Below are 17,888 nucleotides of genomic sequence, written 5' to 3'. Positions count from 1 at the left end.
GCTGAAGAATTGATGCTTTTGAATTATGGTGCTGGAGGAGACTCTTGAGAGTCCCATGGACTGCAAGAAGATCAAACGTATCCATTCTTAAGGAAATCAGCCCTGAGTGCTCATTGGAAGGACAGATCCTGAAGCTGAGGCTCCAATACTTTGGCCACCTCATGAGAAGAGAAGACTCCCTGGAAAAGACCCTGATGTTGGGAAAGATGGAGGGCACAAGGAGAAGATGACAGAGATGGTTGAACAGTGTTCTCGAAGCTACAAACATGAGTCTGACCAAACTGCAGGAGGCAGTGGAAGAGAGGAGTGCCTGGCGTGCTCTGGTCCATGGGGTCACGAAGAGTCAGACACAACTAAACGACTAAACAACAACAAATGTACTCAAAAGGCAAACGCAGATCAGGTTGCTTGGCATCGCTCGAATGAGTTCTGATCCCTTCCAGGCAGGGCCTTCGTCCCAAGAAACTCATTTTTTGCTGCTTGATAATTCTGCAGGCAGATAGACCACCAGGCACCTACTGAGTCCGTACGGTAAGGGAACTGTATTTCTCTGCAGAGCACCCATTATTCGTCTGCTTCCACAAGAACAGATGCTAATTCTGTCTTCTGCTAGAGAACAGTCTGATGTGCTCATTAGGGCATTCATTCTTAGGAGTCTTCCCTTCCTTTTAGACCTCCGTACCATCTGTAGGTTGCTTATTGGTTCTAAAAGGGGAGGAAAATAAAGCAGGATTGCTTCGTAACTTAAAGGCAGCTGTTGAGGGGGAGATTGTTATAGCTAAACTCAGGGTTGCAGAATACTGGCAGCTTTTAAAGGAAGGATGGAAAACCTTTGGCCTAACAGATGCTGCTGGGAGTTGTAGTCCCAGCAAAAAAACCCCACCTCTGCTTTAAAATGCAGGCACACAGACTCATGCAGAGCAGGGAAAGCCACTCTGGGAGAGGGTTATTTTGAGTGGGCACATAGAAAAGGGTGTGTGGGCTTAGTGACCAGGGGCCAGCAAACTTTTTCAGCAGGGGGCCGGTCCACTGTCCCTCAGACCTTGTGGGGGGCCGGATTATATTTTGAAGAAAAAAAAGGAATGAATTCCTATGCCACACAAATAACCCAGAGATGCATTTTAAATAAAAGCACACATTCTACTCATGTAAAAACACCAGGCAGGCCCCACAAATAACCCAGAGATGCAGTTTAAATAAAAGGACACATTCTACTCATGTAAAAACACGCTGATTCCCAGACTGTCCGCAGGCCAGATTTAAAAGGTGATTGGGCCGGATTCGGCCCCCAGACCTTAGTTTGCCTACCCATGGCATAGTCCTTTCTCTGCTTCCATCAACAACACTTTTCTGCTTCAATCAACAACTGTCAGGAGTGAGCAAGCAATAAATCACACAGAGTCAGTGAAGTTGTTGTTTTTTTAATTATTTAATCTTTATTGATTTTATAATGAATCACAGTTGTAACTCTCCATCAGTAGTGTAAATAAAAGAAGTAAAAAAAAAAGTTGGGAACGAGGTAAAGTTCTTCCCATATTGAGACTTCCTTCTCTACATTTCTATATCAACTGCATATTAAACAGCATCTATTTTGAAATTATCCAGTACTTCTAAGAATTATATCACATTGCAGTAGCCATTCAAAGCCTGCCAAAGATTTTACATGTTTACAGTGATCTTTTAAATATTGTCTGTATTTATCCCATTCTTGGTTAAATTTTTGATCTTGATTCCTAACTTTCACTGTCAATCTTACCATCTCAGCACACTCAAATAATTTTGTCTGCCATCCCACTTTTGTCAGTATGTTCTCTCCTTTCCAACATTGGGCTAACAGCATTCTTGCAGCCGTGGTTGCATACATAAATAATATGAAATCTTTCGGTATCTCCACACCTATAATCCCCAGGAGAAAGGCTTCTGGGGTTTTTTGGCAAAGGTTAATTTAAACATTTTTTTTTAGGTCATTGTAGAGCATTTCCCAAAATGCCTTTATCCTTTTGCAATTCCACCACATATGATACATAGTTCCTTATATTTCTTTACATTTCCAACACAGGTTAGAGCTGGTTCTTTACATTTTTGCTAGCTTACAGGTTGTCAGCGAAGTTAACTCTTTATTAGAAGAAACAAAATCTGCTCAGGAGTGTCAGGCCTAATGAGCACAGCAACTCTTCTCCTTGTCTTCCCACTGCTGCCTAAGTCTCTTCCTCTCCTGGTCTTTCCCAAGCAATCTGGGACTATGTTGGTGTGCCTACCTTTGCTCCTCCCACTTCAGCCCTCTCTTGGTCATAGTAGACTGGGAGGAGGGGAGCTGGTTGCAGTAGCATGAGGAGACACCCTTTCTTCTTCAAAAGCCTGACTCATATCTGCCCCTTGGCCTCCCTCCTCTTCTGTTTCTGATTTTGGACTTCTGTCTGCAACAGCCTCTTCCTGCTCACTAAGCCCTGGTACCGCTTCAGCTTCCAATACCTCCTCCTCCCAGTCTTCTCCCTCTTCTGTCTCTGACCACCAATCATTGCTCACAGTCTCTTTCACTGGGCCCACAGCAACTTGCAAGTTGGATCCACTGCGATCTACTGATCCCCAATGCAATAGGTACCTGCTTAAAACCAGCTTATTTAAGAAGCTTTTCAGCAGAGTAATTCTGTTAATGCTGTTTCTGTCTCTCCTCTTGTTGTTTTTGGCTTTATGGAGTTGGGTTTTTGCTGTTTGCTAGACTCCGTTTCCTGGGTTAATTGCCATTTTATTGCAATGGTGGCTTAATGTGTTTTGCGGTTTGTATTTCTATTTTGTCTGATAGTTGATGGCTGTGAAATGCTTTGAGTTCTCCTTTGAAAACAGGCAACAAATAATATATATATATATATATTTAAAATAAACAACAGAATTCCAGTGGTGGGGCCCACCACTGAAAAGGTCCTATCTGGGCTTATCAACCCCTACTTCCTTTGGGGGCTGTTTTTATGATGGCCAAATCATAGAACAGACCTAAGGGCCAAATACAATGCCCCAGGTGTCTCTGTTTGGCCACCAGAACTCTCTCCAGACCAGAGCCAGTGTGGTGTAGTGGTTAAGAGCGGTAGTCACGTAATCTGGGAAACCGGGTTCGTGTCTCCGCTCCTCCACATGCAGCTGCTGGGTGACCTTGGGCCAGTCACACTTCTGTGAAGTCTCTCAGCCCCACTCACCTCACAGAGTGTTTGTTGTGGGGGAGGAAGGGAAAGGAGAATGTTAGCCGCTTTGAGACTCCTGAAGGGGAGTGAAAGGCGGGATATCAAATCCAAACTCTTCTTCTTCTTCTTCTACCCCTCCCTTGCCACACCTCTCTTCTTAGGCCACACCCCTCACTGGGTTTTTTGTTAGCCTTCTCCACAGTTATTCCTTGATAATGTTTTCCTTGCCATGATGGAGGACAGAGGCAGCATGCAGGCGTGTGTACAAATTAGTCTCCTCTAGAAAGGGAAAATGTGTCATTGTTGCTCTGCACACTTTTTCCTCTGACTCTGCCCATCACTGATGTGCGGTTGGTTACTCAAATGGTTACTCAGAAGATAATGTGGTCCTCGGGCAGAAAGCATCCTCCATCTCCACCATAAAGGTTAAGGGTAAAGGGATCCCTGACCATTAGGTCCAGTCGTGACCGATTCTGGGGTTGCGGCACTCATCTCCCTTTATTGGCCAAGGGAGCTGGTGTACAACTTCCGGGTCATGTGGCCAGCATGAGTAAGCCACTTCTGTCAAACCAGAGCAGCGCACGGAAATGCCATTTACCTTCCCGCCGGAGCAGTACCTATTTATCTACTTGCACTTTGACGTGCTTTCAAACTGCTAGGTGGGCAGGAGCAGGGACCGAGCAACGGGAGCTCACCCCGTTGCAGGGATTCGAACTGCCAACCTTCTGATCAGCAAGTCCTGGGCTTTGTGGTTTAACCCACAGCGCCACCCGCGTTCCCCCAATCCAATATAAAACCCTACAAAGCCACTTTCTTTAAACAAACATTATCTCCAATCCAGATATCATTATTTCTTTTTCACACAAAAAGTCTGTGGGAGGTTTCCAATCTTTAACAAATGTCAACAATGGCTTTTCTTTGACTAAACATGTCAGTTGGGTCTACATTTATCCTGACACGAAGCACTCTCAGGTAAGATCAAAAGCCTCCCCTTTCTCCCTTTTCTCTATCTGCATTTCTCTGTTTGATGGCTTCCTTTCCTCCTCACCCTCCAGCTGACTTGTCTTTGGTTTCTGAGCCAGGATGAGATCAACAAATAAGTAAACAGAGAAGTATGGGGAAGTGTGACAGAAGTGAGGGGCAGGTTCCTTCAGTAGCATTGCTCAAGTCTCTTGTATCATGGCTTAAGTGAAATATTTGCTCTTGAGTCAGTGGTTTGCATTGGCTTCCTTGCTCATTTGCGATACACAATGACTGAAAGGAACTGCAGAAGCTGCATAGTTCTGGCACATGTGATATTCCCATATTAAGTATCACTGGAGTATATGAACCTTGTGCTATATGATGATCCAAGAAGCCCTGGGCTCTCCGAGTGAGTCTATGTCATATGTGATGCATGTGACTGCAAAGAAGAATGGGAGCTGTCATGAGACAGATTCACGTGTGAAGTTTCTTCAGCAAGGCGGCTTGGAGCATACAAATGTTGCACTGTACAATGGGGTAGTTACCATAAAGCTTGGAGAGCTCAGGCTCCAGTTCCTTGCAAAATTCATCAACCACAATGAGCAGCCCCTCCAGAAATAAAAATATTGCTGGTTGAATTCCAAGCTGGAGAATAATTCTGTTTTCCCAACTCATTCCCCAGTCCCCTTCCCAGTTAGCTTCCAAATCCATCACCCACATACCCACCAACATTTCTCTGATGAAAATAGGGATATCCTATTCCGTTAAAAGGGCCGCGGGTGGCGCTGTGGGTTAAACCACAGAGCCTAGGACTTGCTGATCAGAAGGTCGGTGGTTCGAATCCCCACGACGGGGTGAGCTCCCACTGCTCAGTCCCTGCTCCTGCCAACCTAGCAGTTCGAAAGCACGTCAAAGTGCAAGTAGATAAATAGGTACCGTTCTGGCGGGAAGGTAAACGGCGTTTCTGTGCGCTGCTCTGGTTCGCCAGAAGCGGCTTAGTCATGCTGGCCACATGACCCGGAAACTGTACACCGGCTCCCTCGGCCAATAGAGCGAGATGAGCGCCACAACCCCAGTCAGCCATGACTGGACCTAATGGTCAGGGGTCCCTTTACCTTTATTCCATTAAAAAACATATTATTTATATTCCGCCACTCTGGGTGGCTTCCAACATATATAAAAACATTAAACATTAAAAAACTTCCCAGTGCAGGGCTGCCTTCAGATGTCTTCTAAAGCAGGGGTCAGCAAACTGTCAGCAGGGGGCCGGTCCACTGTCCCTCAGACCTTGTGGGGGGCCAGACTATATTTTTTTTGGAGAGGGGGGGGATGAACGAATTCCAATGCCCCACAAATAACCCAGAGATGCATTTTCAATAAAATGACACATTCTACAGTGGTGCCCCGCAAGACGAATGCCTCGCAAGATGGAAAACTCGCTAGACGAAAGAGTTTTCCGTTTTGGAGGTGCTTCGCAAAACGAATCTCCTATGGGCTTGCTTCGCAAGACGAAAATGTCTTGCGAGTTCCTGCGGGGGGTTTTTCCTCCCCCCCTTTTTCTAAGCCGCTAAGCCGCTTATCAGCTGATCCGATAAGCCGCTAAAAGCCGCTAATAGCACTAATAGAGCTAATCCGCTAATCCGTCAATGGGCTTGCTTCGCAAGACGAAAATACCGCTAGACGAAGAGAATCACAGAACGGATTCTTTTCATCTTGCAAGGCCCCACTCTACTCATGTAAAAACATGCTGATTCCTGGACCGTCCTTGGGCTGGATTTAGAAGGCGATTGGGTCGGATCCGACCCCAGGGCCTTAGTTTGCCTACCCATATTCTAAAGGTTGTTTCCTGCTTGGCAGGGGGTTGGACTCGATGGCCCTTGTGGTCTCTTCCAACTCTATGATTCTATGATTCTATGATTCTAGTTATTTATCACCTTGGCTCGGGGGTTGCATAACTCCATACCCTCCAATGTTTCTCCAATGAAAATAGGGACACCCTAAGGAAAAGTGGGGCATTCCAGGATCAAATCAGAAACAGGAACAGCTTATGTCCCTGAAAAATAGGGACACTTGGAGGGTCTGCACACACCCTTTCTGCATTTCTATAAATGCAGGGGGGCAGCAGCCGTGAGAAGAGGGATGGAGGGAGATTGGATCTCTGGCTCCTTTGCCTTTCTGGTGGGCTATTTACAGGAATAATGGCCCCAGCAACTCTTGGGAGTTGCACCTTATCCAAGTGGAATTGTAAAAGGCAGCCCCTCTGCTGCTCTTGCCATGTCATCAGATAGGTATTATTAATGGGGAAGTGGGCTTGGAAGGTTGGAGTATTGGGGCGGGCAGGGAGGGTATTGGCAGGAGGTTAGTGAGAGGGTTGGGGTGGCTCCCAGTACGTTTCCGAGCACAATTCAAAGTGTTGGCGCTGACCTTTAAAGCCCTAAATGGCCTCGGCCCAGTATACCTGAAGGAGCGTCTCCACCCCCATCATTCTGCCCGGACACTGAGGTCCAGTGCAGAGGGCCTTCTGGCGGTTCCCTTGCTGTGAGAAGCGAAGTTACAGGGAAACAGGCATAGGGCCTTCTCGGTAGTGGCACCCGCCCTGTGGAATGCCCTCCCACCAGATGTCAAAGAGAATAACAACTACCAGACTTTTAGAAGACATCTGAAGGCAGCACTCTTTAGGGAAGTTTTTAAATGTTTGATGTTTTATTGTGTTTTTAATTTCCTGTTGGAAGCCGCCCAGAGTGGCTGGGGAAACCCAGCCAGATGGGTGGGGTATAAATAATAAATTATTTATTATTATTATTATTATTATTATTATTATTATTATTATTATTATTACCTAAAAGCCCAGCATTTTCTTTTCACAGTGGCCAACCAGATGTCCACAGAAAGCCCACTAGCTTCCAAGGTGGGGGGAACTGGAATTTAGGGACTTAGAAAACAAGCCAAGCTATTTCTGATTTTGGAGTAAAAGAGCACAGCTTGTTTCCAAGCCAATTCAATTTAGGCTGCGGTGTGGGAGAGCTTACCTGTCACTATTGATGGGCCGGTAAAGTTTGTAATCTATGTGAATCCAAACCGTCTGTGCCCACGTGGATTCCTGGTTACAATGATGTAACCAGATTTACAGGACTAATAACTCCATGTGTGTGTTTGTGTACCAATATATTATTAGGCCTTTTAGAGCAACAAACATTTCACCTTCAGGAATGTGGAAAGTAAAAATAATAATAATAATAAAGGCTGGGACGTGTGTCTGAATGGAGAATGAAACACAGGCAAGATTGCCTCACTTTCTTGAAATGCAATGACTTTTTAAAAAAGTCATGCTAGCTGCATCACAACACTGGCCTGCCAAAACTCAGCATAAACTTTTAGTCTGCAAACAGAAGGGTGATATTCCCCAAGGCTACAAAATGTCAGAGATCTGATCAACTTCTGTCCCATGACACTTTGGTGTCTGGAATACAAACTCCAAGTGGCACTCATGTCTCCCTTTCTCCGTTTTTGGAAAACTATATTCAGCCAGGGGGAAGAATGTTAATATGTTGGTGTTTGAATGTTGCCCACAAAAGAAGCGCCAACATATTAACATTCTTCCTCCTGGCTGAATATACAGTTTCCCCAAAACTGAGAAAGAACTCATTGTGATGTATAATTTAGCTCTACAAGGCCAGTGCAAGCTGAAAATTGATTTACAATTCCCCCTCTATGCACCATTTTTAGTGCTAAGCAGAAAGCTTGCTTTCAGCTTGGTTTTCCGGGGAAAGGAGGAGATGAAAAAGGGAGGGGCAAATGCCTTTTCACCATGGTGGTCACTTTCATGGTGGCAGATGTCGCCTTGACAGCCACCAGCTGGTGGCTGACATTTTTATTTCCCACAATTCCCATGGGAATGGCATTGTCTTAACATGTCGCACCTTCCCCAGGAAGCGTCCCCCTGTTTTCCTTCCTCCCTTCTGAAAATTGCTGAAAAGGTTTCCTAATTTCTGACACTGTTCAATTGGGTGGCAAATAATGGGGCACATTTTGGACCACCCTTAAAGATCCCCAATATGTGGATGCTTCACGAAGGATGGCGGAGGTGTCTCCCTGCTAATGCCACCATATTCTTCTTGTACAGCTGATGCTGGCCTGTTGTTGTTTATGTGTTGGGTCTCCCTGCTTTCTGTACATCTGGCTTCCATTCTGCATCCTACCACATAAGGACATGTCTGGTAGGTGTTGCTCTTCTCCAGGGGGAGGACAAGTTCATAGACACAGAGCAGGCTTCACCAACCTAGTGCCCTCCGGAGGTTCTGGATTGCAATTCCTGGGTGTGCAGTGGGGAGCCCAGCCGGCCGACGCTGCCCTACTTTGAGGGGTGCACTCACAACACTCTGCAAGCCCTGTGCCACTTGCATTTTGAACAAGAGTGTTTGGGATATCCACCTGCCTTGTTAGATGTTCTTGCAGAACTTGCATTAGGTTGCATGTGGCAGGCAACAATCGGCCTGCAGCCTTCTGCATATGCACAGTTGCATGTTCTTGATAGTCTGTGCTGCTTTTTCCTTATATCCAGGGGACAGCTGAGATTTTGATCCTTTGCTTTGGAAGGCATCAAATCCCTACAGGCTGCGTTAATTGCATTGGCAGATTCTGCCAATTTGCCCTCCAGCTCTGTTAGAATCTCTCCCCCCCCCCCCCCGCAGGCTCTGGATGAAGTCTGGCACCTCTCCTTTCAGATATACTTCAGCTTTGCAATGCATTCATCATGCAGGCAATTCGAAAACCAACAGGCCCCCTTAAATCTTCTGGGTGGATGGATGGAAGATGACTATTCAAAGTCTTTTTGGAGCCCTGGAGGAGGGGAGGGTCTCTTGGAAGCAGCTTAGGGGCTCCTTAATGGGAAAACTTGGTAAGAGCTACCAACCTTCCCAGAAAGATCTCGTGCTCACACATAGCAGTAGTGATGCCCAACTATGGCCGCACATGAACTGAGCATTCTCTCTATAACATTCTTTGCAGTGTTTCAGTGGTTGGCATTAAAGCATATTGGTTTGTTACATTTATAGATCCCTCGTTTCCTAGAGGCAACTCTAGGCTACGCACTGTGTTCTTCCCTGCTCCCCATTTTATCCTCACAACAACTCTGTAAAATAGGTTAAGCTGAGAGATTGGCCCAGTGGGACGCAGGTGGTGCTGTGGTCTAAACCACTGAGTCTCTTGGGCTTGCCGATCAGAAGGTCGGCGGTTTGAATCCCCACGACGGGATGAGCTCCCATTGCTCTGTCCCAGCTCCTGCCAACCTAGCAGTTTGAAAGCACACCAGTGTGAGTAGATAAATAGGTACCACACTGTGTTCTCCCCCGCTACTAATTTTATCCTCACAACAATTCTGTAAAGTAGGTTAAGCTGAGAGTTTGGCCCAAGGTCACCCAGCAAAGCCTCATATCTATATAGGGATTTGAACTTGGGTCTTCCCAGTTCTGGTTCAAACCACTACACCCCACTAGGTCACAAAGGCCATTCTAAAGCAAGGATGGGACACCTGTGGCCATCCACAACTCCCATAATCCTGGATCCTGGTTTGGGCTGATGGAAATTGGAATCCAACAACAGCTGGAGGCCATCACATTAGATCAGGGGTGTTTAAGCAGACACATCAACATAGACTCTTTCCGAAAGCAACTGGCTCAGCAGAAACAGCCTTCAGTCTCCGTGGAAGGGCTCAGTCTGTTTGGAGAAAAGAATATCGGAGGCGTGATTGTGAAAGTCAAAGAAGCGCTGGTGAGTCTGATTAACATTTTGGCAAGTGGAAGATGCTTCCTCTCTTGGGCAAAGTGACATTTCAGTTTGGCCAAGTAATCATCATTTCCCTGGCCTCGAGTCTGTGCGTAACGTCCGATCAAGCTAAACCTTCGTATCTCACCCAACATGTTAATCAACACAAAACAACTGTCCATTGCTGAGGCATGTTTTGAAGTTTGTCATCTTTATAGATCTCCGTTTCCTCTGATGTGTCATGTGCATTAGCATATCGTGAGATATTTCAAGACAGAAGAGCTAATTGGCAGTGTGACTTTTTTTTTTACTGGTTTTTAAGCAGAGGTGATCATTTGTAAATAATAATCTTGATCATTACATTTGTTCTAATTAAACAATGAGGCATATCAGGAGTACAGTAATCATGAGATAATCACATCCCTGGCATAATTATCAGGTATGGGGCACAGCCAAGTATCTCTAATGCCGCCGAGTGTGATTATCTTGTGATAACTGCACCCTGTAGGTTGCTTAATTTTCATTACAAAATGGAATTATTTTTATTAAAGTGAACAAGGGGTGGAAGTGGGTGGGGGGCGAAGCTGTCCTTTTCTTCTGACAGAGGAAGAGAAGACTGATAGATTACAGTGGAACTATGGCTTAGCTGGAATTTCAGGTGGGCTGATACAATGTGGATTAATCATTGACTGCAGGTGCTCTGTTCAGATCCACGTGGCTTTGCTATGATATGAATAACAATGGACTTAATACATCTGGCTTTGTGTGGAAGCTAAGAAAGAGGGTCAAGCCAGCTGCACTGAGTCGCAATGCTGCATATAAGGGGAAAATTGGGGTTGCCAGACACCCAGAATTTCCCAGAATGCTGCAGTTGGCAGTACAGTGGTACCTCAGGTTAAGTACTTAATTTGTTCCAGTGGTCCATTCTTAATCTGAAACTGTTCTTAACCTGAAGCACCACTTTAGCTAATGGGGCCTCCTGTTGCTGCTGCCGCGCCGCCGGAGCCCGATTTCTGTTCTTATCGTGAAGCAAAGTTCTTAACCTGAAGCACTATTTCTGGGTTAGCGGAGTGTGTAACCTGAAGCGTATGTAACCCGAGGTACCACTGTAGTGTCCTGGCAGCAATTGGTCAAATGTCTGGGAAAATCCTATTTCCCATAAAAATAGCTCAAAACTGGCATATTTTTTTTCACGATTTTGCTAAAAAAGCTCAACAGCTTTGCCCCACTCCCCCCAAAAATGCTGAATAAGTTTTCTGTTCAGATTTTAACTGTTTGAAATACAGTGGTGCCTCGGGTTACAGACGCTTCAGGTTACAGACTCTGCTAACTCAGAAATAGTACCTCAGGTTAAGAAATTTACCTCAGGATGAGAACAGAAATCGCGCGGCAGCGGCAGTGGGAGGCCCCATTAGCTAAAGTGGTACCTCAGGTTAAGAACAGTTTCAGGTTAAGAAAGGACCTCTGGAACGAATTTAGTTCTTAATCCGAGGTACCACTGTATGGCAACCCTAGTAACATATTTTTAGGAAGTCCCAAATTGCACACATCATTGTCGCAATCGCTTGCCATTTCTATATCGTTCCCTACAGTATGTTTGGGGTTGGGGTGGGGGAAGAAGTTCACATTTAAAGCTGAACCTACCCAGTTCCCACTTTCTGAAACCATATGTGAATTTAAACACCGCCACCCTTTCAAATTTGCACTAATCTGAATTTTCATAGAATCATAGAATAATAGAGTTGGAAAAGACCACAAGGGCCATCGAGTCCAACCCCCTGCCAAGCAGGAAACACCATCAGAGCACTCCTGACATATGGTTGTCAAGCCTCTGCTTAAAGACCTCCAAATAAGGAGACTCCACCACAATCCTTGGCAGCAAATTCCACTGTTGAACAGCTCTTACTGTCAGGAAGTTCTTCCTAATGTTTAGGTGGAATCTTCTTTCTTGTAGTTTGCATCCATTGCTCCGTGCCCGCTTCTCTGGAGCAGCAGAAAACAACCTTTCTCCCTCCTCTATGTGACATCCTTTTATATATTTGAACATGGCTATCATATCACCCCTTAACCTCCTCTTCTCCAGGCTAAACATGCCCAGCTCCCTTAGCCGTTCCTCATAAGGCATCGTTTCCAGGCCTTTGACTATTTTGGTTGCCCTCCTCTGGACACGTTCCAGTTTGTCAGTGTCCTTCTTGAACTGTGGTGCCCAGAACTGGACACAGTACTCCAGGTGAGGTCTGACCAGAGCAGAATACAGTGGCACTATTACTTCCCTTGATCTAGATGCTATACTCCTATTGATGGATATGCTAGGGTAGATTGGTGGAACTAACATAGAAAAATGCATTATATTTGGGAAAACTGCTCTGCAAAAAATAAAAAAAATGTGTCTGTTGTGCAAAATTGCATACAAGAAAGTGTTTAGTAGGAGTAATTTGCACCACAGGGCTGTTGAATTTCCACGAGGGTTCAAAAGAACACACTTACAAACTGATGTGGAGAGCTGAATTAAAGATTCGAAAAACGAGAAACCAAAATTGACAGGTTTGCTCACCATAAGCAAATAGAAGGGGAAGAAATGGAGGCAGTGAGAGATTTTACTTTCTTGGGCTCCATGATCACTGCAGATGGTGACAGCAGCCACGAAATTAAAAGACGCCTGCTTCTTGGGAGAAAAGCAATGACAAAACTAGACAGCATCTTAAAAAGCAGAGACATCACCTTGCCAACAAAGGTCTGTATAGTTAAAGCTATGGTTTTCCCAGTAGTGATGTATGGAAGTGAGAGCTGGACCATAAAGAAGGCTGATCGCCGAAGAATGGATGCTTTTGAATTATGGTGCTGGAGGAGACTCTTGAGAGTCCCATGGACTGCAAGAAGAGCAAACCTATCCATTCTGAAGGAAATCAGCCCTGAGTGCTCACTGTAAGGACAGATCCCGAAGCTGAGGCTCCAGTACTTTGGCTACCTCATGAGAAGAGAAGACTCCCTGGAAAAGACCCTGATGTTGGGAAAGATGGAGGGCACAAGGAGAAGGGGACGACAGAGGACGAGATGGTTGGACAGTGTTCTCGAAGCTACTAACATGAGTTTGACCAAACTGCGGGAGGCAGTGGAAGACAGGAGTGCCTGACGTGCTCTGGTCCATGGGGTCATGAAGAGTCGGACACAACTAAACGACTAAACAACAACAACAACAAAATTTGGGGTCACATGGCCCTTTTTCAATAGGGCTGCCAGTTTGCATCCTGGAAATTTGTGTTCCCAAGTCCCTTATCTGCCCTCTTTCCACTCAGTTCTACTCAATGGCCTTGTTTGGGTGCTGCATTCCCAGCATAGCTGTCAACTTTTCCCTTTTCTTGCTAGGAATCCTATTCGGAATAAGGGAATTTCCCTTTAAAAAAAGGAAAACGTTGACAGCTATGGTTCCCAGCTTGCCAAATTATAGTTCAGCAGCTGGAAATAAGAGATGGGACTGTGTGGTCATTCCTCCTTCTTCCTTGGTATTTACAACCTGATTTAATTAAAACACGGTTAGTCATTACAGCCACAGTGGAGAACTATATATTAATGCCAATTTGTAAACCGGGATCTTAAACCACAGTTCTAAGGCAAGTTTAAATAAACTGAGATATAAGCCCCAGAGAAGAGTTTTTAAGTGTGTTCTATGCTATGTGTTTTGGTAATTTTCCTGTGGCAGCATGTGGAGCACATCCAGCCTAGCCATTCTTCAGTGTGTCTCCCCAGTTTGGAATCGGTCAAACAGGCAATAAGGAACCATTGTGATAGGCCTTATTCTCTCTTCTAGTTTGTATTGGGTCTGTTTTAATAAAACTTGATATGATGATGATTTATTAATTTTATTATTCATCCGAAGATTCCAGAACAGTTCACAACAACACAAATACAAAAATAAAATAAAATACAAAATACGTAATAAAACAAACTAACAACCCCTCTTTCACAAATACATTTTTAAAAGCCATAGAATGTTAATCAGTAGATAACTCTGTTGAAGAGAAATGTTTTCAATTGGTGCCTAAAAGTATGTCATGTAGGCACCAGGTGAGTTTCTCTGGGGAGGGCATTTCACAAATGGAGAGCCAACGCAGAAAAGACCCATTCTCATGTTGCCACCCTCTGGGATCTCTTGTGGTGATGGCAGAACAGGTCTTCTCTGCAGTATCTCCCCATTTATGAAATTCTCTTTCCAATGAGGCTCACCTGATGCCAACCTTGTCCTCATTTTTGCTTTTGGGGGGTTCTTGTTAGGATATAGTTCCTTAAAAGGAACAGGCATGACTGTTGTGTGTCACATGCCTGTTTACTTCCAGCACAGCCTGCTGGGAACTTCCGTTTGTATATTGCTTTTGCTATGCTGCTGTGTACTTGGACATGAAAGGAGGCAGACATGTTTTTTTTCCTTCGTTCCTGAACTATGCTGAATAAACGCCTGTAAATAATGCTTACACATGCCTCTGTCCGCCACTTCCATTGTGAGAAGTTATTCACTCTGCTGACTAGAGCGTGCCAAGTCTCTAAAGGTATCTGAAGCTGAAGTCGCAGTTTTGATGCTGTTCTGAGAACCGGAATTTGCCCGGCTGCTGGCCGGTGGCTGGAGCCAGCTGGGGGCCTACAAAATGCCCCCATCTCCCCAACAGTATCCCAACAGTTTTTTAGGTGCCATCAATGATCTATTGTTCCATCTGTTTCTAATATGCTTTTTGCCAATTTATTCTTGCAGTTTTGTTGTTGTTGTTTAGTTGTTTAGTCGTGTCTGACTCTTTGTGACCCCATGGACCAGAGCAGGCCAGGCACTTCTGTCTTCCACTGCCTCCCACAGTTTGGTCAAACTCATGCTGGTAGCTTTGAGAACACAATCTAACCATCTCGTCCTCTGTTGTCCCCTTCTCCTTGTGCCCTCCATCTTTCCCAACACCAGGGTCTTTTCCAGGGAGTCTTCTCTTCTCATGAGGTAGCCAAAGTACTGGAGCCTCAGCTTCAGGATTTGTCCTTCCAGTGAGCACTCAGGGCTGATTTCCTTCAGAATGGATAGGTTTGATCTTCTTGCAGTCCATGGGACTCTCAAGAGTCTCCTCCAGCACCATAATTCAAAAGCATCAGTTCTTCGGCAATCAGCCTTCTTTATGGTCCAGCTCTCACTTCCATACATCGCTACTCAGAAAACCATAGCTTTTACTATACGGACCTTTGTTGGCAAGGTGATGTCTCAGTTTTACTTGCTTGTAAATCTAGGGTTGCCATATCTTGAAAAGCAAAAAAAGAGGGCAGCCCAAGCCGCTGCCAGTCTGAGACAGGGGTAGAGGCATGCAAGGTGAATCCAACAAACATCCACCCAAGACATTTCCTTTAAAATGTGAAAAATCCTCCCAGATGGGTATGTTGGTCCCACAAAAGAGGACTTGTCTGGGTTTCCCTGGATGTATGGCAACCCTAGAAATCACTTTGGGGCTTATTAGAGGGACAAGATACACAGATTAAATTAACATGGTGGGCTGGTGTAGAGGACTTCCTGAATGGCGTAACTGTGCCCCTGAAGGACCAGGTGCACAGCCTGGGAGTCATTTTGGACTCACAGCTGTCCATGGAGGCACACGTCATTTCTGTGTCCAGTGCAACCATCTACCAGCTCCATCTGACACGCAAGCTGAGACACTTCCTGCCAGCAGACTGTCTCACCAGAGTGGTGCATGCTCTAGTTATCTCCCGTTTGGACTACTGCAATGTGCTCTACGGCTACCTTTGAAGGTGATCTGGAAACTACAAAATAATCCAGAATGCGGCAGCAAGACTGGTGACTGGGAGTGGCCGCTGAGACCATATAACACCAGTCCTGAAAGACCTACATTGGCTCCCAGTACGTTTCTGAGCACTATTCAAAGTGTTGGTGCTGACCTTTAAAACTCAGTCTAAACGGCCTCAGCCCAGTATACCTGAAGGAGCGTCTCCACCCCCATCGTTCAGCCCGGACACTGAGGTCCAACACCGAGGAACTTCTGGCGGTTCCCTCATTGTGAGAAGTGAGGTTACAGGGAACCAGGCAGAGGGCCTTCTTGGTAGTGGCACCCTCCCTGTGGAACCCCCTCCCATCAGATGTCAAGGAAACAAACAGCTATCTGACTTTTAGAAGACATCTGAAGGCAGCCCTGTTTAGGGAAGTTTTTAAATGTTTGATGTTTTATTGTGTTCTTAATATCCTGTTAGAAGCTGCCCAGAGTGACTGGGGAAACACAGCCAGATGGGTGGGGTATAAGTAATAGATGATGATGAAGAAGGTTATAACACAACCCTAAACTTGTTTCATTCTGTCTTTTTCTGCTCATCAGTGTAACAGTGACTTTGTGCCTGTGTGCGGCTCCAACGGCGACACCTATCAGAACGAGTGCTACTTGAGACAGGCTGCCTGCAAGCAGCAAAGCGAAATCCTTGTGGCGTCAGAAGGATCGTGTGCCACTGGTAGGTCTAGCAGGCTCTGTACGGCATATTATCTTAAGCCAAATCTAATAGGCTGTGTGTCGTCGCAAACAGTTGTTTTGCATTGCTGACTGATTCATTCCAGTAATTGAAAGCTTGGCACAACATGTAATGACAGCTACAGTTGGGGTTTTGTTGTTGTTTCCGCCTTGCAGCAAACCATTTCAGAACCTGGGAACTATGTTTTCATTTTAGGGTTGCCATATGTCCTCTTTTCTCAGGACGTGTCCTCTTTTTCATGGGTAGAGTCATCGTAGCAATGTTAAAAGTAGAAGTTGGCAAATGTGTCCCCTTTTTTGCTCTTCAAAATATGGCAACCCTAGAATGTGTGGCCTGCAAGATGAGTTTCCGGGGTGTTCTGACCTGCTTCTGACCACTGGCGGAGGAAGAGGAGTGGGGGGGGAGCACACCGCCCCCAGCAGCGCGACCCCCAGGGTGCCAACACAGCTGCCCCCCGCCCACTCTGGGTGCCCCACCCCCAAGACGCGCCCCCCGTCCCGGGACACATGCCAGCCCCACCCCCGCCTGCCCTCTGCCCCCCAGTGCCGGAGCATGAAGCTTTGCCACTACTTCTGACACATGACCAATGAGGAAGAGCGAGAGTCACACTACCCAATAGAAAACAGCCCATGATATCTGTCTGCTTGTGCAATGGAAATGTGCTGGTCCTGGGGGGGTTACCATGCAGCGTGGTCTGAGTCCGGTCCTGGGTTGAGGGTCTGGAGGCTGTCTGTCAAGGGTGAAGCGGGGTCCAAGGCAAGGAGCCGGGCGTGGTCAGGAACTCCAGAAGAGCAGGTCAGGGTGCTGGCTGGAGCAGGTTTCCAACGATGTTGCTCCCGCAACCTGGGACTGGGCTGACTGGCCTTTATCTCCTCTGAGGCCTGGGGCGGTCCCAGCCAACAGGTGACTCGCCTCTCCTGGCCTGGAGGCGAGCACTCTTCCTGAGAGAACTTAGTTCCCTCCGCCTCTCTGCCCTGAGCCTCTGCAGCTCCGGAGAGGCTGGAGGGTTACTGGACCCAGAGGCAGCCTCACCTTCCCCTGACAGGGCTGGGAGAGGAGCACCTGCAGGCAATGGGTCCTCGATCACCTCCGGAGCCAGAGCGGATTCAGCTGGTGTCTGCTCCTGAGGATCCAGCACAGGTGAGGGCCCTTCAGGTTCAAGCCCCTGCCCTGGCTCAGGCGGCCCTGGAGGCGGGGACTCCTGTGCAGGCTGGGATTCCTCCAGTTCAGCCTCTGAATCAGATTCCCAGGCCGTCACAGGAAATCTGCTTGAACAATGGACCTCTAGCCACTTGCAGATTTTCGGGGTGTGCGTGATGGGTTGGAGGAAAGAAGCCCAGTTGTGTGAGTGGACACCCACTCATGCCATGTTAGCTCTCATTGGCAGTTGAATGGTGTTGCCTCAGTTTACCTGGAAGGGACTGGGGCAGAGATGCAGATTGGCTCTGCTGGTAGCCCCAGCCTTGCAAGCTGCCCTGGAACCACCCACGT

General features: G+C 46.4%; 1 protein-coding gene across 1 annotated transcript in view; it reads left to right on the top strand.

Annotated features, from left to right (window-relative positions):
- TMEFF2 (transmembrane protein with EGF like and two follistatin like domains 2) overlaps positions 1 to 17,888 on the top strand; it is a 250,204-nt gene that overhangs the window by 16,209 nt on the left and 216,107 nt on the right. Inside the window, exon 3 of the mRNA XM_081182183.1 lies at positions 16,250 to 16,379. Coding sequence (XP_081038309.1) covers positions 16,250 to 16,379 — 130 coding nt within the window. The remainder of the gene's footprint in view (positions 1 to 16,249; positions 16,380 to 17,888) is intronic.

The sequence above is a fragment of the Podarcis bocagei genome (assembly GCF_964188305.1).
Source record: "Podarcis bocagei genome assembly, chromosome: 1".
Lineage (NCBI taxonomy): Eukaryota > Metazoa > Chordata > Lepidosauria > Squamata > Lacertidae > Podarcis > Podarcis bocagei.
This window is presented reverse-complemented; position numbering and strand designations above follow the sequence as displayed.